Source organism: Hippopotamus amphibius, chromosome 3, assembly GCF_030028045.1.
Source record: "Hippopotamus amphibius kiboko isolate mHipAmp2 chromosome 3, mHipAmp2.hap2, whole genome shotgun sequence".
Classification (NCBI taxonomy): domain Eukaryota; kingdom Metazoa; phylum Chordata; class Mammalia; order Artiodactyla; family Hippopotamidae; genus Hippopotamus; species Hippopotamus amphibius.
Window position 1 is genome coordinate 43,172,456 of NC_080188.1, and position 24,562 is coordinate 43,197,017.

General features: G+C 41.7%; 2 protein-coding genes across 12 annotated transcripts in view; both read left to right on the plus strand.

The window, feature by feature from the left end:
• The first annotated feature begins 2,447 nt into the window (after positions 1–2,447).
• On the plus strand, positions 2,448–4,105 carry UTP3 (UTP3 small subunit processome component). The gene has a single exon (XM_057725439.1). It carries the CDS (start codon positions 2,624–2,626, stop codon positions 4,043–4,045), a length of 1,422 nt encoding a protein of 473 aa, XP_057581422.1. The 5' UTR covers positions 2,448–2,623; the 3' UTR covers positions 4,046–4,105.
• A 13,901-nt stretch (positions 4,106–18,006) lies between these two features.
• Positions 18,007–24,562, plus strand: part of RUFY3 (RUN and FYVE domain containing 3) — an 80,875-nt gene continuing 74,319 nt past the window's right edge. For 5 of the 11 annotated variants that reach the window (XR_009052483.1, XR_009052484.1, XR_009052485.1 and 2 more), the window contains exon 1: positions 18,009–18,608. Coding sequence is in view for 7 of the 11 variants with exons in the window: in XM_057725426.1 (XP_057581409.1) it covers positions 18,254–18,608 (355 nt within the window). In the remaining 4 variants the exon portion in view is untranslated. Of the gene's footprint in view, positions 18,609–24,562 lie in introns of all 11 variants that reach the window. The other 6 variants (XM_057725427.1, XM_057725432.1, XM_057725430.1 and 3 more) reach the window with 4 other exon arrangements.

Consider the following 24,562-nt stretch of genomic DNA (forward strand, 5'->3'; position numbering starts at 1 on the left):
ATTGTGATCATTCCCATTAAAAATATCCAAAATGTTTTTCTACCTTCTCTGTAACAGTATATGCATTTTAAGTATGACTACAAATTCTCAGATAATTAGCAATAAAAATTGAGATTTATGTGCCTAAATAAAACAATGCTTAGATATAATATAAATGTAATACATTTAAAGCAAGGATATGATTACAGTCCCAGCTTAGATGCAACATTCTTTAAGGAATATTTCCAGAACAAAATCCAGAGATGATCTCTCACCCCTCTGAACTCTCACAGCGCTGAGTTTACATCACACATTGTCTTGTATTTTAGCATAATCTATATACATGTCTTCTTTTCTACCTGATTAGAAGAGACGGTGGCTAATTCACCTTTGGATCTACTACAGCATGTAGCATTCTGTTACGATTCATAAGCAATTAATATTTGCTCAATGACAAAATCTATTAAAAGCTACATTCAAAAATGAATTCTGTGCTTACCATCAGAACATAAGACTTTTGCCCACATCTTTTTTATTCTTTAAATTGTATTTCCTAAAATCTTGTAAAGGTTTTTAAATGCTTAAGATAACTTTCAGCACTTTAAAAATATTTAGTTGAAAATACCATTTTTCTAAAAAATTGTATTATTTTTAATAACCTAATGATACTGGACTTCCTACAAAGAACTTGTCTATCGCCATTAATTTTAGCAACTTATCAAAAGTTCAGCTTTCGACTACCCACATTCGAAGGTGTCATAATACCTAACATATATAATGAATATGAACCTATCATGTGTAATGTCTGAAAACTTAAACCTTGAATTACTCTAAGATTGCAGGGCAGTCCTTTCACACTTCTAGCCCTAGAAATACTTCTAAAGACAAATTTGACTAATTTTTCCCCAATTCTCACACTCTTCTTCAAATACTTTAATCTGAGCTTTGATTTCTTTCATCCACCCACATAACCTACACTCTGGGAATGGTCTGAAACTCATTCACATTGAATTGGCAAAGGACTGATAACAGCTGAATTGAGGGCCTGGTGTGGGGGCCCTGTCCCAGGTTTCTGAGCTAGATTCGCTAAGGGAAACTTCCCAAGTCTTTGTTTCCACATGTATACAATGAAGATGCTGGAACTGGAATTTATGATTTCTAAAAACCATTCCAATTCTGGTTACCTCCCTTCAAGATGTTCGTAGCTTTATGCATTATTCATTCACTCCATTTATGTAGCACCTTAACTAGATAATCAAATACCGTAATTTCAACACTTATTAAATAAATCTTCACTGAACACTTACTCTGTGCCTGACGCTCTACTGTGTGCTTGCAATATCATAGTTCGTTGAGGTCTACTAGGTGATACAGATGAACTGAGGAAAAGACTAAGGGAGTTAAAGACGAGATCAAGGAGGTGATGCTTAGACTGTCTCTTCGGTACAGCAAAAATTTCCCAAATTGGGGCGGAAGTACTAAACTCTTTTTAGTAAGGGCGGTGAACGGTGTGTACAAAAAGACAGCGACGTGTTTTCAGCAGCTGAAGGCTGGATAACACTGGACAGGACACGTGTTCGCAGCCCTCATCCCAATTATCATCTGGCACGTTCTGCGTGATGACTCGATTAACGCCTGCCCCCTGCTGGACCACGAGGTCCACCACTGAGGGCAGAGCGGCTGCCTTCGCCCACAGTTGTTCTCCCAAAGCTTAACACGCTGCCCTGTGCGTATGAAGTGTTGAAGAATTCACAAAGGGTCCGCCCCTGAGGGTTAAAATGTGTCATTTCCAAAATATCTTGAAGAGGGAACCTCTTCCACTAAAAGTTCGAGAAATCGCGATGCCTTCTGCAGCCAATTTGAGTTTCTCAGAAGGAGTCAAAGTCTAGCGCGTGGCTCTGCCGCCACCTCTCACAAACTCCTCAGGGACACAAATCCCATGAAGTCACCGAGCCCTGCGGCCAGGGAGCTGGACGCGGGCTCCCCACCGCCAGGAGGCCGGCCTGCGCTCTCCCGGACCCCCGCGCCAGGATTCCCGAGTCCAGCGGCGCCGCCGCCGCCTCAGGCTACGGTGCCCAGGGAAGTCGCACTTGGACATTGCGGAGACAAAAACAACCTGATTAACTGCCAGGCGTTTAGGCCGAGAAGACAAAACAATTCCAGTAAACAAGGAAATCTTATACACTTGCACACTGCTCCAGCCTGGTGACGTCCGGCACAGGCGCATAACAACTCACCGCACCGCACCGGGGCCTCTCCTAAGCTTAGAGGTAAAGCGCCCTCTAATGGTCGCCGCGACTTCACCTCGCGGTTCTCCAGACTGTCCCCACTAGCCACGCCCAGGCTCGCGAGAGTAAGAACTAGGGTAAAGGGCTCGGCGGAACTGAACTTCCTATACCTATTGTTCCTACACGGAAAGGCGTGAAGGACCAACCGGAAGTCCTGGTTCAAAAGCCACACGGAGAGCATCTTGGGGGCCGGAAGGAGGTGGAAACTCCTGCATCCAACTGGAGCGCCCGCGAACGCGTGTGGTGGGAGAGCGCGTGGCTGTTTTAGAGGCTTGTTGCTGGAGCGTGTGGCTAGTGCGCGGAGGTCGGAGGTGGCCGAAAGCCTGAAGTCGGTGTAGAAGCTGAGACCGCGAGCTATGGTGGGGAGATCCCGACGGCGCGGAGCGGCCAAGTGGGCAGCTGTGCGAGCTAAGGCTGGTCGCGACCCAGCGGGCGAAAATGATGGCAATTTGGAATCTCCACCCTCACCAGGGGACTCCAGCTATTACCAAGATAAGGTAGATGATTTCCATGAGGCCCGATCTCGGGCCGCCTTGGCTAAGGGCTGGAGCGAAGTAGAGAGTGGGGACGAGGAGGAGGATGGCGAGGAGGAGGAGGTGCTTGCCCTAGATGTTGCCGATGAGGACAGTGAAGATGGAGAGAGTGTGGGGGATGAGGATGACGATGATGATGGTGGGAGCTCCATGCAGAGTGAGGCTGAGACCTCGATGGATCCCAGTTTGTCGTGGGGTCAGAGGAAGAAACTTTATTACGACACGGACTATGGTTCCAAGTCCCGAGGCCGGCAGAGTCAACAAGAAGTAGAGGAAGAGGAAAGAGAGGAGGAGGAGGAGGCGCAGCTCATTCAGCGGCGCTTAGCCCAAGCTCTGCAAGAGGACGATTTTGGAGTTACCTGGGTGGAGGCCTTTGCAAAACCAGTACCTCAGGTAAATGAGGCTGAGACACGGGTCGTGAAGGATTTGACGAAACTTTCAGTGAAAGAGAAGATGAAGATGCTGAGAAAGGAATCACCAGAGCTTTTGGAGCTGATAGATGACCTGAAAGTTAAGTTGACAGAGGTGAAGGATGAACTGGAGCCATTGCTACATTTGGTGGAGCAAAAGATCATTCCACCTGGAAAAGGAAGCCAATACCTGAGGACCAAATACAACCTCTATTTGAACTACTGCTCCAACATCAGTTTTTATCTGATCCTCAAAGCTAGGAGAGTCCCTGCACATGGACATCCTGTCATAGAAAGGCTTGTTACCTACCGAAATTTGATCAACAAACTGGCAGTTGTGGATCAGAAGCTGTCCTCGGAGATTCGTCATCTACTCACACTTAAAGATGGTGCTGGAAAGAAAGAACTGATTCTAAAAGCAAAATCCACAAAGGCCAAGCCAAAATCTGTTTCTGCTGCTGCTGCTACCTCTGCTGTTACAGACCTTTCTGATGATTCTGATTTTGATGAAGAAGCTGCACTGAAATACTATAAAGAAATGGAAGACAGACAAAAATTGAAGAGAAAGAAAGAAGAAAATAGTACTGAAGAACAGGCTCTTGAAGATCAAAATGCGAAGAGAGCCATTACTTACCAGATTGCTAAAAACAGGGGACTTACACCTCGGAGAAAGAAGATTGATCGGAATCCCAGAGTGAAACACCGGGAGAAGTTCCGAAGAGCCAAAATTCGCAGAAGAGGCCAGGTTCGTGAAGTTCGTAGAGAACAGCAGCGTTATAGTGGTGAACTATCTGGCATTCGTGCAGGAGTTAAAAAGAGCATTAAGCTTAAATAAAGTTTTGTTTAGCTTAAGTTTTGGGGCAGTAATTTTGGATCAATAAATTTTTATTTTTAACTTGTGATTGTATTAATATTTAATACTTAACAAATTTTAAAAATTTTGTCAGGGAAATTTGTTTAGGTTATTGCTCAATTTATTTGTGTTTTAATTTGTAATCAGGTCTTACTAAGAACTGTGGGAGCAATATGAAGGTGGGTGGGAAAAGAAATGGTGATGGAAAAAGCTCTCCAATAGTCTGTCAAATAGTAGCCTAGGGAAATTCCACAGCTAATTGTGGAGCAACAATCAAACTTAGAGTGCTTTATAATTTTTCACATGAAGTGAAGAAAGAGAATGCACTTTTAGCAATAATCTTATTTGTAAGATAGGCTATAAAGTAGTTCTGACATTATTTCATTTACCTAAAGTATAATTTTCGAGCAGGATACTTGTTAATAATAAATTTAATGTTAACTTAAGGATTTTGTACATTTTATTGTGGTAAAAGCTGAGGAATGAAGAGGAACTTGGTTAAAAATAGAAAGAGATATGCCTTAATTACATTACTTGTGAATATTTTTTAATAGCCCTTAATGTGGTAAGATAAAAATTCCGTTGCCCCTCTGTACTGGTGGTTGCTCTTTGTACACTCCACTGGCTGAAAATATGGTATGATTACTACTGGGTAAATGGTAACTTCAGGTGGTAACAAAATTACATTTTTCTTTATAGTTATTTTGGTCTTTACAGTTGGGAAAAGATGATGAAATGGTGAAAATTCTTAGGATGATGCCAGGGAGAAAATGAGAGGACTAGTGAAAGAAAGCACAAAGGACATCTTAACTATGTCACCGTTTATTCATTGTGCTAGCTGCTAGAAATGCAGAGATGGTCAGTGGTTAGTATTTATTAAAACATTTGCCATAACTTTGTGCAGTGGTACTGTTCTCTCTATCAGAGATGAAGACGCTAAAATTCCCAGAGGTTAACTTTCTAAAGGACATATGCTTGGGATTTGAATCCAAGCCAGCTGAATTTGAGCCTTCATTCTTTTAACTTCTGGCTTACAGCTGCTGCCAGAGTAGCACACATGCCAAATTATTTTCTTAATAAAAGAGGAAAGTTAGAAATAAAAGTTTGTATTGAGTGCAAAGGTGCTTTTGAAAGCATTTTATTTATCTCCTTATTCCTCACATTTCTTATGTAATAAATTCTATTATCCATGTTTTAAAGATGAAGAAACTGGCAAAGAGAAATAGCTTTCTCAAGGTCATATAGCTATTAAGTGGTAGAGCTGGGATTTCAGCCTAGCCTTAATGGTTAAGAGCCATATCCTATACTTCCTTTTCTGATACCGCAGAAAAAGTACAGGTTTTGGAGTTAACTTACTAGGTTGATTTTGAGTTAACTACTTGATCTCTGACTCATTTTCTTCATCTACATGGTACTATTATTATACCTACCTTGGGTATAGGTATATACACATAACAGTGGTTAAGAGCTGTGAGATGATAGAAAATATATTGGTTTCTATCCTCTGTTTCTGGCATAGAACTCTTAAAACCCTTTAAATTCCTAAGTACTGGGAGCACTGGGAACATCATTTGTTCTAATGAGGCGACTGTAAGTGGGCTCCTGGATGGGGGCTGGTCACCAGAAAGACCAAGCCGTGATTAGAAGCTTGGAATTTTCAGCCCCAGACCCCCATGTTCTGAAGAGGGGAGAGAGGCTAGAGATGGAGTTATTAATTGGTCATGACTATGTGAGGAAGCCTCCACAAAATCCCAATATTATGGGATTTGAGGACCTTCTGGGATGGTGAACACGTCCTCATACTGGGAGGGTGATGCATCCAGCTCCATGAGGATAGAAGCTCCTGTGCTGGGGATCCTCCCAATCTTCACCTTATATACTCCTTTATCCAGCTGTTCACCTATATTCTTTTTTTTTTAAAGCCCTGTTAACAAATGCTTTCTTTTCTTTTTTTTTTTTTTTTAATTTTTTGGGGGGTACACCAAGTTCAATCATCTGTTTTTATACACATATCCCCGTATTCCCTCCCTCCCTTGTCACCTATATTCTTTATCATGTTCTTTAATAAAGTATGAATCTAAGTGTTTCCCTGAGTACTGTGAGCCACTCTAGCAAATCATTTGAACCCAAGGAGGGAGTTGTGGGAACCTCAGACTTAAAGTCTATCAGTCAGAAGCACAGATAACAACCTGGACTTGGTGTTTGGCATCTGAAGTGGGGTAGGGGCAGTCTTTTGGGACCAAGCTCTTAACCTGGGGGGTCTGATGCTACCTCTAGGTAGTTAGTGGCTGAATTAGTTAAATTGTAGGACACCCAGCTGGTGTTGCAGAGAATTGCTTAGTGGGGAAATGTGGTGTCAGAAGTGTTGTGAGCGGTAACAGTGTGACAATAAAGGAGAAATACACAGGTGGAAAACTCAAGTTTTTCCAATTCAATAGCAGGCTTCACCCAGATTCCTACCCCTCTCGTCAATAGTACCTGTGACTTGGGGCAAGTTTCCTGATCTCTCTTTCATCTAAACTGGGGGATAGTAGTAGTGGTACCTACTTCATAGAGTTATTATGAGGATAAAGTGAATTGATATACGTAAAGCACTTAGAACAATGCCTGTTACACAGCAAATACCTAGTAAGTGTTGGCTTTGGCCTTTTTTTTTTTTATACACTGTGTGGCCTGTGGGATCTTAGTTCCCTGACCAGGAATTGAACCCAGGGCCTCAGCAGTGAAAGCTCGGAGTCCCAACCACTGGACCGCCAGGGAATTCCCAGTGTTGGCTCTTATCACAGGTTGTGAGGATCCACATATGACATGTAGATGCTCAACACATAGCTAATAGTGTAGTGATTCCTATTCATTATAGGTACACAGAATAAAATATAGTCATATATGTAAAAATGCTTAAGAAATTAATATTCTAAGTTTGGAACAAGAGGGGAGAAATGGGTGAGTGACCACAGGAAAGGATGTGGAAAATCTGGGACAAGACAAAACAAGGAAATGAAGTTAGACGTTGAAGATATTTAATGTTCTATGTCGGATCTCTGCCACGTGTGTAAAGTTGTGTTAAGGGAAAGGAAATGTTTAAAAGGAAGAAAAATCTTCCATCAAGGAAAGTGGAAAAAGTTAAGACATATTTCTCCAAATGTATCACATATTCCTTTAGAGACCTCACAACACTTTATAAATATTAATTCATCTGTAATAGCTAGGACCTAGATGGTACTATCCTGTTTTATAAACATAAGAAGTGGCTTTGCCTGTGGTGAATTAACAGTAAATGAAGTAACAGAGAAATTACTGGATTTAATGTTACATCTTCCAAATTTTGTATTTACTGAACAGACATTTAAAGAGCACTAAGATGTGCTGGATACTGTCCTAATACGTGAATAGTAAATTGTTAACTATTCAGTGTGATCGTTTTTCATAGAGGCTCACTTTGTGAACTCTGGAGAGTTCATGTGGATAAGAGTTTCAACAAACTAGGTTACTGGTGTCAGGCGTCAATACAAACCAACAACCTGTTAGTTTTATGTCCGCATGTTAAGCTATGAGCCGCTAATGAAAATACAAAATAATAAAAATTAAAGCAGAAGAAAATATCAAATTAGTGATCCAGTAACTTAATCTGCCACTAAGCAACTGGCTGGCTTGGGTTAGTCAATTCTCTAAGCCATAGTTTCTCACCTATATTCTTATTTATGAAGACGTTAAATAAACATATTCCTTTAATTTTTGTGTAGAAATAAATTTGTCAGACCTTAATACTCAAAACTTTTGGCAAACTGGGAAATTACTTTTTGTTATTTTTAAAGATTAAAAACTAGCTTAGGTAACATGAATAATTGTATTCACATATCTGATACAGAAAATATTTGATATATCTGAGGAGTAGACAGAGTCGCTTATTTTTCCTTGCTGGTTGTATGAAGTGAGAGAATTTTAATATGTTACAGTAATATAAGTTAACATTACCAAAATAATTCAGGAAAAGTGAAAATCAGTATAATTTACATCTCAGGAATCACAATGATGAACATATACCACTGTCTGAATAGTAGGTGATCCAAAAAATTCATGGAGGATTCAACTAGGGTTCCAAATCATTTAAACTGAATATTGCTTCAGGTAATGTCAGAGTTTTAGAAATTATTTTAAATATTGATTCTTTTAAAAACATTTGTCGTTTGCCAAAACAAATTTAAACACAGAAACAGTATAGAAAATTTAACACCACCCACATCAACAAATGTTAACCTGTGTCTTTTAAATTTTGCTTAGTGTCATAGAGGTTTTTTATTTGATGTAGTTGCTTCAGTTATGTGTTCCAGAAAATGTTTTCTTTCATATATATTCTTTCTGCTATTCATTTGTGAAGAAAAAATGATTTTTTAATATTTGCTTCAAAGTGAAGCTTTGAATAATAGTAAATATTAAGAATCAACATTTTTTAAAACTAAAAACAAAAAACCTGGAGGAAACTAATTAAAATGATCTCTCAAGTGAGCTACATAGGGTAGCAATTTGGAGCTTGACCTCTGGATCCAAGACAGAGTTTAAATTCCACCTTAACCACTTACTAAGTGTCTTTGGTCTATTTAACTTCTCTATATCTCAGTTTCCTCATTCTGGATAATATATGATTGGTATAGCCATTTAAATAGTTAAACCACATACATTTAGGACCGCACCTGGCAGGTAGTAAGGGTTTAATGTTAGTTACTATTAATCCATTTAAAAAAAAAATGAATTTACTCCCCTTGAAAGAGTTCATTTTCTCCTTGGTTTTATCATAATGGTTCTTAAACCAGAATGCCTAAGGATCAATTGGTAAGTTTAAAATGCAGATTCCTGTGCCCTACCTCCACAAATTCTTATTTAGCTAGCCTGGTGTGGACCCGGGGATCTGTATTTTTAAGAGACACCTCAGAGGATCCTGATCCAGAAGCTCTATAAAACACGCTGGGGCCACAATGAGGTATCACCTCACACCCATCAGAATGGCCATCATCACAAAATCTGGAAACAACAAATGTTGGAGAGGGTGTGGAGAAAAGGGAACTCTCCTGCACTGTTGGTGGGAATGTAAGTTAGTACAGCCACTATGGAAAACAATTTGGAGGTTCCTTAAAAAACTACAAATAGAACTACCATATGATCCAGTAATCCCACTACTGGGCATATACCCAAAGAAAACTATAATCCCAAAAGAAACATGTACCATAATGTTTATTGCAGCACTATTTACAATAGCCAGGACATGGAAGCAACCTAAATGCCCATCAACAAACGAATGGATAAAGAAGATGTGGCGTATATATACAACGGAATATTACTCAGCTATAAAAAGGGATGAGATGGAGCTATATATAATGAGGTGGATAGACCTACAGTCTGTCATACAGAGTGAAGTAAGTCAGAAAGAGAAAGACAAATATGGTATGCTAACCCACATATACGGATTCTAAAAATGGTACTGATGAACTCAGTGACAAGAACAAGGACGCAGATGCAGAGAATGGACTGGAGAACTCGAGGTTTGGGAGGGGGCGGGGGGTGAAGGGGAAGCTGAGACGAAGCGAGAGAGTAGCACAGACACATGTATACTACCAACTGTAAAATAGCCAGTGGGAAGTTGTCGTATAACAAAGGGAGTCCAACTGGAGGATGGAAGATGCCTTAGAGGACTGGGAAGGGGAGGGTGGGGGGGGGGGGAGTCAAGGGAGGGAGGGAATACGGGGATATGTGCATAAAAACAGATGATTGAACTTGGTGTACCCCCCAAAAATAAAAACAAACAAACAACAACAACAACAAAACACGCTGGGAAACACTGCTCTGAGCAAATAGCTTTTTAGGTTTCTCTTCGCTTATAACATAGGCATGTGAATGAAATTAATGAGTTAATACCACAAGAATGAAATATGATGTGGTATTATATACCATGAGATTATGAAAACTCTAGGGTAGCCCCATGAGAATCGGTTGAAAGCAATGGACCTTCCCCTCAGAACAATAACATACGCCTAATTGTTACGAAGTCCAAGCTCATACTGCTCACCAAAGGACAGGCCAGTAAATCAAGAGGGGAGTTGCTGGGGCAAGGAATATTTATTTGGAAAGCCAGCAGACTAAGAAGATGGTGTCCAAAGAACTATCTTACCCGAGTTAGAATCCAGGCTTTTATACTAAAAAAGGAGAGGGTGTAGTTGGTTGTTGCAAACTTCTTGGTGTCAGAATCCTTTCTTTTTGCAACTATCCACATAGATCAGGTCACTAAGTTCCTGTAAACCTCCAATAGGACAAATGTTATTCTCAGTTCTGCAAATTTTTATCTCTATATGAATGGAATGGAATACTTTTGTTCTTATTTAAGTTTTTGCCTGCACCCCATAACATGTGGGATCTTAGTTCCCCAAACAGGGATCAAACACACACCCCCTGCATTGGAAGGCAGAGTCTTAACCACTGGACCCCACGGAAGTCCCAAAAGTGTTATACCTTTGAAGTCTGAGACTTGAGAATGAGCTAGCCTGTACATTTCAGGCTATAGGAAACATTTTTGTAGCAAAAGCAATAGAATACAAGGTTAAAGTAAAAGAAACAGACCCAGTATGGAGTCAGATTTGTTCTTCCCTATTACAAAATCAAAACATTTTACATACCATGTCATTTGGTTCCTGGACTCTGAAGCCAGGAATCCTTGGACCTCATTGGAAACTTTACTCTAGGGGACTGTTCCTTTTACCCTTAACATTGCTTTCTATGGCCCCTGTTAATCCATGTATATATATTAGGAGATCATTTTAACCATGGAAGGTAAGAGGATTATTCAAAATAGAAGACTGGACAAAATTTTATTAGCACCTAGACTTTTTTATATTTGTTAAGCAAGCCCTTTTAAACATACTTATGTTTCTAATCATATCATGCTTGAACATACATAAAAATAGAAACTGCGGCCAAATAAATGCTTATTCCTTAAACTTCATATTCACTCCAAATTTTCTGAATCACTTCTATTTAAGGTCTCTGATGGCCACAGAATCAAAGAATTTTGATAGGATTTTAGGAAGAGGAAAGGAATTGTTAATAAAAAGGTATGGGGGTCAGGGGAGGAGGTGGGGCATGAGAACTATTAAAGGAGTAAATGTGTGTTGTGCATTGAAAAAGGAGAAACTCAAAGATGCCAACCTTGGGAGTAGACACATTGGTAGGAGACAGATACAGAGCCCTAGTTAGCATGCTATGGGACCTCAAAAGAGCATGTACCTCTCTACTTACCGAGGGCAGAGAAGACCTGTTTGAGTAAAATCTTGAGGGAAGAGTAGGTGTGGCAATATAAGGAATGTCAAACATTAAAGTTTATCCAGAGGCAATAAGGGTGAGGCAAGGGTAGGAAGATAATACTGGAAAAGTGGGGAGGGGCTTCCTAGGTGGCACAGTGGTTAAGAATCCGCCTGCCAGTGCAGGGGACACGAGTTCGATCCCTGCTCCAGGAAGATCCCACATGCCGTGGAGCAACTAAACCTGTGCACCACAACTATTGAGCCTGTGCTTTAGAGCTCGTGAGCCACAACTATTGAGCCCATGTGCTGCAACTACTGAAGCCCACTCACCTAGAGCCCGTGCTCTGCAACAAGAGAAGCCATGGCAATAAGGAGCCCGCACACCACAATGAAGAGTAGCCCCCACTCACTGCAATTAAAGAAAGCCCGCGCACAGCAAAAAAGACCCAACACAGCCAATTAAATAAATAAATAAAAATTTTATTAAAAAAAAGTGGGGAAGGGGTAGATCAGGAATGATCTTAGGAGCTTAGATTGTATCCCAGGTATAGAGAAGGCAACCAAGGTTTTTAAGAATCAGTGTGACATAATTAGAACAACTTTCAGAAAAGTAAATTACTCATTCTAGCTGCTATAGAGCAATGGAGTTAGAATAGATTAAAAATAGAGGCATGAAAACCAGCTTGGAGTCCTTTGCAATAACACATGCAAGAAAAGATGAAAATTTCAATTAAAGCAAAGAGGATAAATTCGGGGACAGATTTGAGAGAAATTTAGAAGAAAATCTGAAAAAAGCATGAAAACTGAAACAAAGTGTAGACAAATTCATAGGCCAGCAAAAGCAAACAATGAAGTAATTTCAGCAATTCTATTGATATTAAAACTCTAAATAGACACAAAATATGATAAGATCCTCTAGGCCTCTTGAATTCTACTCCACAGCATACACAAGGAACACAACTTTGCTGTTAGTAGATCTTCATTAAAAAGATACAATTATCAAACTGTTAATCACAATAGTTCTTCAACATTTTATTTTCTATTATAAAGGTAACATAGAGACTAGTTGCAAATGCAAAAATTATAAAAATGGAAAAATACATCCATATTTCTATCACCCAAAGAAAAGTGCCATTGTTTGATTTTGATTAAAAATATTGCTTAAGATAAATATGTTTCTTTAGAGTGCACTGTACTCTTCATAAGAGTATTGGATTAAGAGTAATGCTCATAAGAGAGGTAGCCAGATGGTAAAAGTAGGAAGACCTCGAACTCGCCTTCTCCAACAGACATACCAAAATTACAACTACTTACAGAACAGCGACCTCTGAAAGCAACCTGAAGACTAGCAGAAAAGATTTTTCACAACTAAAGACATAATGAAGGAATCACAATGAGATGCGTAGGAAGGGAAGAGATGCAATATAGTCTGGACCCACACCCCCTGGATCTGGTGACCCACAAACAAGAGGAATATTTTCATCATAGAGGTCCCTTCCCAAAGAGTGAGGGGTCTGAGCATCACATCAAGCTCCCCAGCCTGGTTGTCATGCACCAGGAAGACAAGCCATCAGCACTGCTGGCTTAGAAAACCAGCAGGGCTTGTGTTCAGGAGAGCCAGAGAGCTATAGGAAACAGACTTGACTCCTCAAGGGCACTTGCAAGATCTCAAATGTTCCAAGTCCCAGCACAGAGGCAGTAGTCTAGAATAAGCCTGGATCAAACCCAACTGGTGATCTTGGAGAGCCTCCTAGTGAGGCAGAAGGCATCTGGGACTCCCCTTGGAGTTGGAGACGTTGGCAGCATCCATTTTGGGGAGCTTGTTCTACTATGATAACACTGATGCTAAGTTCCACTTTGGAATCCTCCCTCAAGTTTATTAGCACAAGGGACCCAGTCCTACCTTACAGTAGGCCACAGCAGCCACAGCACAAGGCATAGCCTTGCAGCCAACTGGGTCAGGGGTCAGCTCCTCCAACCAGCACACCCACAATAGTCAGCCCCACCACAAAAGAAGGGCACACACAGTCCACACGGGGGGCACCCCTAGAGCATACAGCTCTGGTGACCAAAGGGGAGCATGCTGCTGGGCCCCATAGGATTTCTTCTATATAAAGCAATTTCTCTAAGATTGGAAAATGTAGGGAGTTTCCTCTTGTCTAGTGGTCAGGATGTGGTGCTTTCATTACTGTGGCCAAGGTTCAACCCCTGGTTGGGGAACTGAGATCCCACAAGCTGTGCTACACAGCTAAAAAATAATAATAATAAAAATAAGATCAGGAAATGTAACTGACCTACTTGACACATAGAAATAAACATAGAGAATTGAATAATATGAGGAGACAGAGGCATATGTTCCAAACAAAGAGGCATAACCTCAGAAAATGAACCAAATGAAGTAGAGATATGCAATCAAACTGATAAAGAGTTCAAGGTAAGACCATAAAGATGCTCACTGAACTGGGGAGGAGAATGGATGAACACAGTGAGAATTTCAACAGAGTTAGAAAATACAAAGAAGAACCAAACAGAACTGAAGAATACAGTAACTGAAATTTAAAAATACACTGGAAGGAATCAATAGTAGATTAGATGTTATAGAGAAATGGATCAGTGATCTGGAAGACAGAAAGTAGTTGAAATCGCCTAAGCTGAAAAGAAAAAAGAAAAAAGAATTTTAAAAAATTAGGATATTTTAAGAGACCTCTTGGACAGTATCAAGCATACCAACATTTGCATTATAGGGATCCCAGAAGGAGAAGGGAAAGAGAACGGGGCAGAGAACTTATTGGAAAACATAATAGCAGAAAACTACCCCAACCTGGGTAAGCAAACAGATATTCAGGTCCAGGAAGCACAGAGTCCCAAATAAGATGAACCAACCCAAAGAGGTCTACACAAAGGCACATTAAAATTAAAATGCCAAAAATTAAAGATAAAGAGAGAATCTTAAAAGCAGCAAGAGAAAAGCAACTAGTTACACACAAGGGAACTTCCATAAGGTTTTAGCTATAAACTGACTTTTCAACAAAAACTTTGCAAGCCAGAAGGAAAAGAAAAAGAAACTACAACCAAGAATACTGTCCCCAGTGAAGTTATCGTTCAGACTTGAAGGATAGATACACTTGAACAGACAAGTAATAGCTAAAAGAATTCAGCACCACTAAACCAGCTTTATGAGAAACATTAAAGGGAGTTATCTGAGCCAAAAAGAAAAGAATACTACTAGAAATATAAAAAATATGGAAGAAAATATCTCACATACATAGACTGAAAGTGTAGGAATGAAAAATGTATTCCACTCAAATGGAAATGAAAAGAAAGCTGGGGTAGCAATACTTATATCAGACAAAATAGACTTTAAAACAAAGACTGTAATGAGACAAAGAAGGACATTTAGTATGATAAAGGAATCAATCCATCAAGAAGATGTAACAATTGTAAATATATATACACCCAACATAGGAGCACCTAGATACATATAACACAAATATCAACAAACATAAAGTGAAAAATTGACAATAATACAATAATAGTAAGGGACTTTAACACTCCACTTACATGAATGGACAGATCAGTCACACAGAAAATCAATAAGGAAACACTGCCCTTAAATGACACATTAGACCAGGTGAACTTAATAGCTATTTATAGAACATTCCTTACAAAAACAGCAGAATACACTTTCTTTTTAAGTGCATATGTAACATTCTCCAGGATAGAACACATGCTAAATCACAAAATAAGTCTCAACAGATTTAAGAAGACAGAAATATGAAAAAGAATATCATCCCTTCCCAAGTGGTATCTTTTCCCTGATCAGTTCTAAGAAGGTCAGGCTAGGGACTTCCCTGGTGGCGCAGTGGTTAAGAATCCTCCTGCCAATGCAGGGTACACAGGTTCAAGCCCTGGGCTGGGAAGATCCCACATGCCGCAGAGCAACTAAGCCTGTGCACCACAACTACTGAAGCCCATGTGCCACAACTACTGAAACCTGTGTGCCCTAGAGCCCAAGTGCCACAACTACTGAGCCCATGTGCTGCAATTACTGAAGCCCATGTGCCTAGAGCCCTTGCTCCCCAACGAGAGAGGCCACCTCACTGAGAAGCCCTTACACCACAATGAAGAGTAGCCCCCACTGACCACAACTAGAGAGAAAAGCCCATGAGCAGCAACTAAGACCCAACGCAGCCAAAAAACAAAAACAAAAACCTAAAAGTACACCCATGACATTGATCTTCAAATGTTTGTAATATATTGTGTCCATCCTTAAGATTACCAAAGGGTTACAAAAAACCAAACATGAATAACTAAAAAAAAAAAAAAAAAATTGCAAATAACATTGAAAAACACCTCTTGCTTTATTTTACAGGAAAACCAATAGAACTTGATTCTTACGCTGGCTTGGATTCTGTCACTTTAAAACAGTATAGGAAGATGCTCTGTGCATTTTCATAAAGGAGCAACATTTAGGTTTGTTTTTATAACCTTAGCTTCCCTAAATGTCTGTAGAAGCTGAATCAGCCCTTTATGTCACTAAAGCTTATGTAGAGCTGTGATTATAATATTGATCCAAAAGCTAAAAGCATAAGAAACTAGGAACTTGGGGTTTCATCCACTTTTAAAGAAATGCCCATAAATAGCCTTGCCTGTAAATTTTAAATGGCTCATATTTCAGCTGATTTTCTATATTCATTGCACTGCCACTTAATTAATGACATAAAGCATAAATAGAACTGTTTTAAAAGTAAAGAGGTACAAAACCCCCAATATACTGCAAGATTCCACAGCATGTCAATGTTTCTAACACCTGCAGGTAACCTGGATAATTGGAAAGGAGAAAGCTGGTAATTTAGCCTAGACAACATTTTATACTTTGTTAACTTGGTGACTCCCTTGGTTACTACTGGCCTTTCTTAAGAGTGATTTGTGTGGAATTTGCTCTCTTTTTTTCTACCTACAATGGCATAAGTGTATATTCTTGTTAAATTCTTTACTGAAAAATTGCAAAACATCTGTGTGAAGGAAACTTACAAGAACACAATGATACTTAGAAATTTCTGCATGCAAAAACAAGGTAAAAGAGCCAGTTAAGGAATCTCTTTGCTATATAGCAGAAATCAACACATTGTAAATCAACTTACTTCAGTTAAAAAAAGAAGATTCATTTAAGGATGGGTATTAAAATCATACATCTGTAATGTTTTAGTTTTTCTCTTCAAGGTATTATACAGCTTGTAATTCCTAAAAGGCAAGTATTTTTTTTTAATCAAGACTATCACCCTTACAGAGACTGAGATGAAGACCCAACAAAATTCCAAAACGCTAAAGATATGATGAAAGAGTTCCTCCCCAATTTTGTTTTCATTATTGTAAGTTATATGCTGTTTTATTAAAATGATAATACATAGCTAATAATAATTACTTCCCCCCTATTGCAGAAGAGGAATCCAGGCTCAGAGGACAAATAACTTAAGTAGGCAGTAGCACTGGAATCAACAGGTCAGGGAAAAGCCAGAAACTGAAAAACTACTAAGAAATTTTCTGACTGCTTGAAGTTAGCTTCTTGTAAACACCACCTTTTAAAATATGTTTTGTTTAAAAGTTTTGGTGAAAGATAGTATTAGACGTCTCACGGTAATTTCTTGTAATTTCAAGAGTGATTTTCAGAGAATAACAATTAAAAGTTTACTTTTCCTTTCAGAGAAGCGTAACTTCCTGAAAGACAGACCAGAGAAAGAAGGAAAAACAGGTGGACAAAATGTTACACAACAGTGATTTTTAATTCTGAGTCAACATGGATTCTATGCCAGCATTTTGCAACCCGAACACAAAGCTTAATCAGCTAGGAAATACGAGGGCACGCTCCTGGAATCTAGCGTGAGGAATAACGATAGTAACTGGAAGTGGTCTTTATGAAAGAAGGAAATGTTTATGGGAATTACTGGATCAGTAACCATCGATTCAAATATTCAAAATAAAGCAACAGTGGCCAATTACTAGTGAGACGCAGGCACTATAAAAGTGAAAACTGTCGACCTGCAGTAGACGCTTGTCATATAAATTCTAAGCTGTTTGGCTTAAAACGTATTCATGCGCACGCGGAACACCGGAAAACCAAGGAGTTAAAGTCAGAGCAAATACAAGATTTCTGTACAGGGCACATGACAGGAGAACAAAAGAGGTGGGGGAAGGAAGACACCCACCCCTGGTGTATTACATAAAAACCTCATAAATCAAAACCGTGAATGAACGGTTAAAGTTATAGTGTGTGCAAGGCAAATGGACCCGTTTAATACGGGGTGGGGGGGGGGCGGTTCCTTTTTAAAATGAGCTTTCGCCTCTTCATCCCAGATCTTTGTGGCTCCGTGCTCCCGACGAAGTTGGGCGGTTACACACAAAAGCGCCGCTAAATATCTCGCCAGGTCTCCCTCCCACCGTTCAAGCACCGGGGGGCAAACACACCTGCCCGCTTAGGAGGGCCGCGCCGGGGGCGGGTAAGGACCAAGCCCTGGGCGCCGCCGCCTCCTCCCCCAGGGTCGGGAGGGAGCTCAGCGCCGCCGGGGCAGAGCGGAAGGTGGGAAGTGGGAAGAGGGAAGAGGAGGAGGCCGCCCCCTAGGGGAGCCGCGCCGCAGGCCGGGGGCCGGGGCGGGAGGCGCAGGCGGGAGGAGGCGGCCGGCAGGGAGACCGCGCCGTCGGGCGGGGCCCTCCCTTCAGCTGGCTCGGACCCCGGCGGGGCGGGCCGTGCACGGAGCGGCAGAGCCCAGACGCCGGCCCGTCGCCCAGGAGAAAGGTGGCGGCGGCGCGGATGGGACGGGGCGGCGGCTCCCCGCCGTGACCCTCTGCTCCCCGGCCCAGGCCCGAGCGCGAGTCGGAGGCGGCGGCGGAGGAAGAAGCGAGCATGGCTGAGACCTCGCCGCCGCCCGCTGCCGGCGCGGAAAGTTGCAGCGAGGAGCCGGCGAGGGGCGGGAAGCAGCGGCTGGAGGAGCCGCGCCGCGTTCCAGCCGGGGGCGCGGAGCGAGAGGACGAGGCGGAGCCGCCGCTGGCCTCCCCCGCGGGGCAGCCGGAGCCCGACTCGCCGGTGGCCGCCCCCTTCTTCCTGCTCTACCCGGGCGATGGAGGCGCCGGCTTCATAGCGCGTCCGCCGCCGCAGCAGCAGCGCTCCTGGAGGACCCCGCCGTCGCCGGGTTCCCCACTGCCCTTCCTGCTGCTGAACTACCCGAGCGGCGGCGGCGGCGGCGGCGGCGGCAAACACCGTGAGTGGCAGCCGTGAAGGGGGATGCCGGAGGGGAAGGGTGGCCTCGGCCGGGAAGAGCCAGTCAGGCTCCGCGGAGCTCCGCCTCCTGCTGGCTCCTCGGAGCTGACCAGGGCCCCGGGCCAGCGGGGAGGCGGGGGCGCTGCAGGCGGCTCTCGGGAAGCTCCCGTCCGGGGGCGCAGGGGGGCGGCCGCGGTCCGGGCGCCGGACTGTTTACCTCCGAGGCTCCCCAGGCCGCAGGCTCCCGCCCGGCCCGGCCTCCTCTCCCCTCCCGGGTCGGGCGCGCATCCTCGCCAGCCTCCCACGTGCTCGCCGGGTCCCAGCCGCGGGTCTCCGGGGGGAACCTTCCTTGGAGGAGTAGAGGAGGGGGCGGCGTCCGGAGACCCAGCAGCCCCGCCGTCCCGCCTGCTGCGGGCTCCCAGCGCCGCGGCGGCCAAGTAGGTGTGGCTGTTGCGCCGCCGCCGCCGCCCGCGTGGCCTCGGTTGGACCACTAAATTTTTTACGAGCGTTCACTCCACACCCGTAAATATCACAGATCCGTCTCCCACCATGGTGAGAGAAATCAAGAACTGTGCGTGAGATGACAAGAAGGGAGAGCGTGGCTTTGGGAGGGCACTTCCCAGGATAATATCGTTTGACAGGAAGAGGCCTCCACCTTTTAAAAGCACGGTCACCGGAGTCCTCCGAATGCAACGGACCCCACTTTGTGTTGTGTCAGTCAACAAATGTCTATTGCTGCTTGCAGTGAGCGGGGCCCTAGAGTAGGCAATGTGTATAGAAGACTCTTGACGAGTGTTGTCTGGTTTAAAAAGACAAGATCTTAGACCATGAAAATGTGACTAAAGATACAAATGCTCTATATTTATATACATGATATAAATGCCGAATGCTTTGCTGTTTGAGTTCTGAAAAGGGAAATTTGCCTAAGGTGAAGAGGGAGTCAGTCGATCAATCTCTTTGTCTCTGTCTCTTTCTCAGAGACAGAGCTACAGATTTCCTTTTTAGCACCAAAGCAAACCCAAGAAACCCTGACTTTGCCTTTTCTGCGCCTGATCCGTCCCCTAGAAAAAGATTATTAGTTGAATATTTTCTTTGTGCATGTGTTGTGATTATCATAGTTAATCCTCACATCTCTGTAAGCCACCTTATCAGGTGGGGAAGCTGAGGATCAGTGATTTGTCCCAAGTAACAGCGTGAGAGGAGGACTGAAGTTGACCCAGATTCTTTGCCTGCGGAGCCCATGCTCTTTAAGTGAATAGCAGACGTCCAGAACTGTGATTGGATGGTTCCTCCCTAGATTAGGGTCCAGTGGATTCAGCTGGAGGTAGTCCTTTGTTAGCTTGTCTTTATTACTCACCTAGAACGAGGGCCAACACTGACCACTGACTAAGAGTGGTAGTAGTTTGTGTGTTGCAGTAATCCACTAATCTCCAAAAGAGAGTGTCTAATAATGTCAGAAATGAGTCTTTTGATAAGCAGAGGAGGTAAAGATAAGAATATTCTCAACACTGCTTTTCATTTTCTAAGAAATCTGCTTTCTACTTTGTTCTTTAAGCGCAGCCTCTCTTTATCTTCCTAAAAATTTCTGTTTTTGTATAATCTGCTTATTAACCAGCCACTATACGATGAAGAAGACCCCCCTCTCAGTTCTTCCTAACTCTTGTGTAACAGTTGTGGTAGAAGGTGTGATATAGAAAATTTTTTCAACTGTTGGCCAGTATCAGTTATGGAGTTATCTGAATTTCAGGTGATTTCTTTGATTCCTTCCTCTTATTAAGGGTTGACTTTATTTTTTTTTAAGTATTATCAGAAAATTGGGCCCTTAGCATGATCAAGATCAGTAATGGAGAACTTAAGGCTAAAGTTTCATAGCTGTGATCCCTTGGCCCCTACCTTACAGTAGGAGCAGATGTATGGCATGATTTGTTAGCACATAAAGTTCTAATAGTTCCTCTTGGTCTTTAACCTCTGAAATAGTTTATTGGTGTGTAAGTGCTCAGAAAAATTACTGGGAAAATATGTGTCCCACTTACACTGTTTTTAAAGACCAGTCACTGAGGACAGTTCATATTGTAAAAGATTACCGATACTTATTTTATTCAACTATAAAATTGACTTAAAGTAGTTCCTGTTTTGTACTGTTTTTATTTTTACCTGTTATTTTTATATGTACTTCATTCAGAATACACACACTTGGAAAAAGGAATACTCTGGATATCAATAAAAAATACTTCCTTGTTGCTGCTCTGTAGAGTCAGTGCAAAGCCCCTTTCTGTGATGTACCTGGCTATCAGAACTCGGGGTCTCCTGATTATCCATTTGATCAACCTGAGACCAAGAGTTTTTAAAAGACTTCTCATTTCAGTGACCAGGGCAGTACTTAGACTCAGCCACAACACCCAATGAATATTTGCCTCCCCAACGCCGAATTTTTCACTCTCCCTAATATATTTGCCAAAAATGTATAATATATAATAGTTTTGATAGACTGTGTATTAAGGCGTTATTATCCCTTCAGTCTAGAAATCTTGACTGTGCTCAGAGATTTTTAAAGTAACCTTTACATTTGAATTAAGAAAGCTTTGTTATAAATGACACTGATGAAGAATAGCAAAAATATGCACAGAGGAGGCAGCCTAAACTTTTCAGGGTTCATGACATGTAAGCGTTCACTGTAAAATCTTGCAGGATATAATGTCCATGAAATATGAAAGGTTTCTGGTGTACCTTGTTGGATTATGTCACCTTCTAACTCTGCGTGCTGGTAATCTGGTAAATTTTTATGCTCCTAGCTTTTAAATCTCAAATTTCTACCTTGTCTTTTTTTTTTTTTTTTAATAAAAATGATAAGTAACACATGGATCTGTTCTCATTGTTTAAATGTTTTATAATGCAAAAGTACTTTGAGCACAAAGTTAACTTTCCTTTTTGTGGGCCCCCAAACCCTCCTCTCCCCCACCCTCCATCACTACCACAGTCTATTATCAGAGAATACCACTTTTGAGTTTAGTGAGTTTTCTTCCAGAACTTTTGCATGCATTCACAGAGATGTGTGTGTTCTTATTTCATGGGGCCTTTCCCCCTTAGTGTATGCCTGTCCATTCCAATTTCTCATCAGTTCTTTAACAAGGAGCTACTTACATGCCATGGACCAATAATTTTGAAACCAAATCCCCCTAAACCTGAGTTCTTCTGCCAATTTTATGATTGACCTCTTTATTCAAAACTTTATTTCCTTTCTTGTCCCCATACCTATTCCCCTCAGGATTGAGGAGTATCAAAGAAAAGGGGGGGGTTGAAACCAAGCAGGACCCTGAGGGACCTTCCCAAGTACAAAAGTCCCTCTGTGTCCCCCATTTCTTGTTTGTAGGAAAAAAGGCTTTAGACTCCTAGGCCTTCCCTGAGTTCCAAAGAGCAGACTCAAGCAGTTAATGAAGAGGACAGTAGAGTCACCGGACTCCTAATTCCTCCTGAAGGGATATAGATAACAATGTGATGCATATCTTTGAGTTGCTCTATAGAGACTAAGGCCCCCATCCAGATGGATGATGGCCACTACATGCTGACCACAAGCAAGGTAAACCCCAGACTGGTTGGAAACAGAAGGTTGAGATTCCTGAAACATCAGACTGTTACCTCACCACCAACCTATGAGAAGAAGGTCCACGAGCTGATCACGCATCCTATGACCCTCTCCTCTAACACTGTCTTTAAAAACCCTTGCCTGAAAGCCATCTGGGAGTTTGGGTCTTTTGAGCATGAGCTGCCCATTCTACTTGCTTGGCGCCCTGCAAATAAACCCTTACTTTGCTGCAACCACCTGCTGTCAGAGTTTGGCTTTCTGTGCCAAGGTCACATCAGCCCTTGCTCAGTAACACTTTTAATGCCTTCCTTTTCCATCCTAACTTTAGAAGTCCTCTTGTGGGTGGACAGAATGGACAAGAGATTGCTTCTCCTTGTTGTTGGAGGAAAGAGGCACCCCTGCCATTTGCAGGGTTATCAGCTCCTGTTGACAGTTCTTTTCCTCTTTCAACTCCCAGAGCTACCATAAACATTTATGTTTAAGGCAATGCCATACAAATAGCCCCCATCTCTGCCCTTGTCTTTTCCCTCCTGAATACAGCAGTGTACAAAAAAAGTCCCACTCACAAAGAAACAGCTTTCTTTCTGTATTTGTATATGCTGTTTTGAGATAGGAGGAGGGCTAGGAAAGGAATAGAAAGAAGAGGGGGAAAAGCCTTGGGAAGGACTGGCAGCGTTACTATGAGTACCCACTTAAAAGTTGAGTATACCTAACAGTGAATGCCTTGGTTGAGCCCTGGAAAGTGTGGAGATTGAGGCTTCTAGAAGCATTCACTCTTTCTCACAGATGTACTTTAAGAGTCCGTGATATGGGGAAGGAGTGTTCTTATTTATATATAAACCCAGGAATGTGTATTTAAGAGGAGAAAATTAATTTTATGTTTATAGTTTAATATGCACACCTACAATATAAAGATATGTATATATTATATAGGTGTGTGTGTATATATATTATTTGTCTCTGTATGTATTTATTCATTGACTTTATTCTCCATGGATATTTTTATCTCTCTCTTTCTTCTTTTTTCATTGTTTAATAGTACTCTAGGAAACATTATACCTGGTCAGGAGTTGAATACACATTAATCAGTTCATCTGGTGTATGCTTTTTAAACTTTGAAAAGACAAAAGTCACCTTTTTCAGTTTTGTAAATATAGAGGCGTCTGCCCAAAATTGGGAGGTGTGCAGGTGAAGGGTTGAACTATCAGAACCAAAAAGTTTCATGCATTCACCTCATGTTAGTAGGTTCTAGCTTGATTTGTGACTTTTCAGAAGAGAGCGTTTGGTTATAATTCATGTAGAACAGTGCCTTCATTTACAATACTGTGATTCACAAATCTATTAGCCCTCAGCAGTTTTCCAGCTGTATTCAGAATGCAGGGAGCCACTTTCTGATCCATTAAATGCTGTTTTGTCGAATGGCAGATATAAGGGCCCGTGAGAAAAGGGGGAAAAGCCCTCAGAAATTTGCATCTTTGGTGTGTAATTATAGATTAGCGACTACCAAAGACCTGTAGTTCAGCCCTTAATAGTATCTAAATGTAGGTGGTTCCTTTCTGTACACAGCTGAAATGACCTGGGATCCTGAGCATCTAAGGTCCTGGCAGCTGGGTCATGTCCCCATTTCCTGCATCATCACTGAACTTGCTGTCTGCTGCTTGCCTTCCTGATATTGCTTTTATCACCACTGCTACCTAAACTGTCACAATTTGTCTTCCCAGCCAATTTCTCCCCTTCTCTTCTGCCTGCTTTCTTTTGTTTTACCTACTCTTCTGGCCTGGCATTATCAAAATGTCCTGTCATGCTTCTTACTGACAGAGCAATCGTTTCAGAATATTAGATATAATCTCTGAGTCTTTGTTTTGGCTGCTCTGCTATTGATAATCAAGGGTTCGTTCTTTCAGAGTTCTCTTTTTTCTTACTTCTGACTTTGGCTTCATTCTGGATACTAGAGGATCCTGAAAGGTTCTTCATTAGATAAAGATTTTACTGTGGTTCTGTAACCTGAACAATTATGAATAAAGAATGTGGACTAGTAAGATAGTAATGGTGTTTAGTGGCTACCATTTATAGAATACTTTTATGTTCTAGGTAGGGAGGCAAAAAATTCACATGTATCAGTACTTATCAATTTGGGGGATTATATTTATAAGAGGTATTTCTTAGAATTTCCGTTAGATAGAAGAGCCAGTACATAAAACTACTCACTTAACAATGAAAGCTGAAAAGAAAAAATGGGGAGGAGGAGTAATTCATGTAGGTAGGTGCAACGTATGTTTTTCATCAGAGTATTTGATTCATTCTTTAAGTGACTTATCTAAACTATTATAAAATAAATTCTGATAGAGTAACCTTGGATTTAGAAGACTATA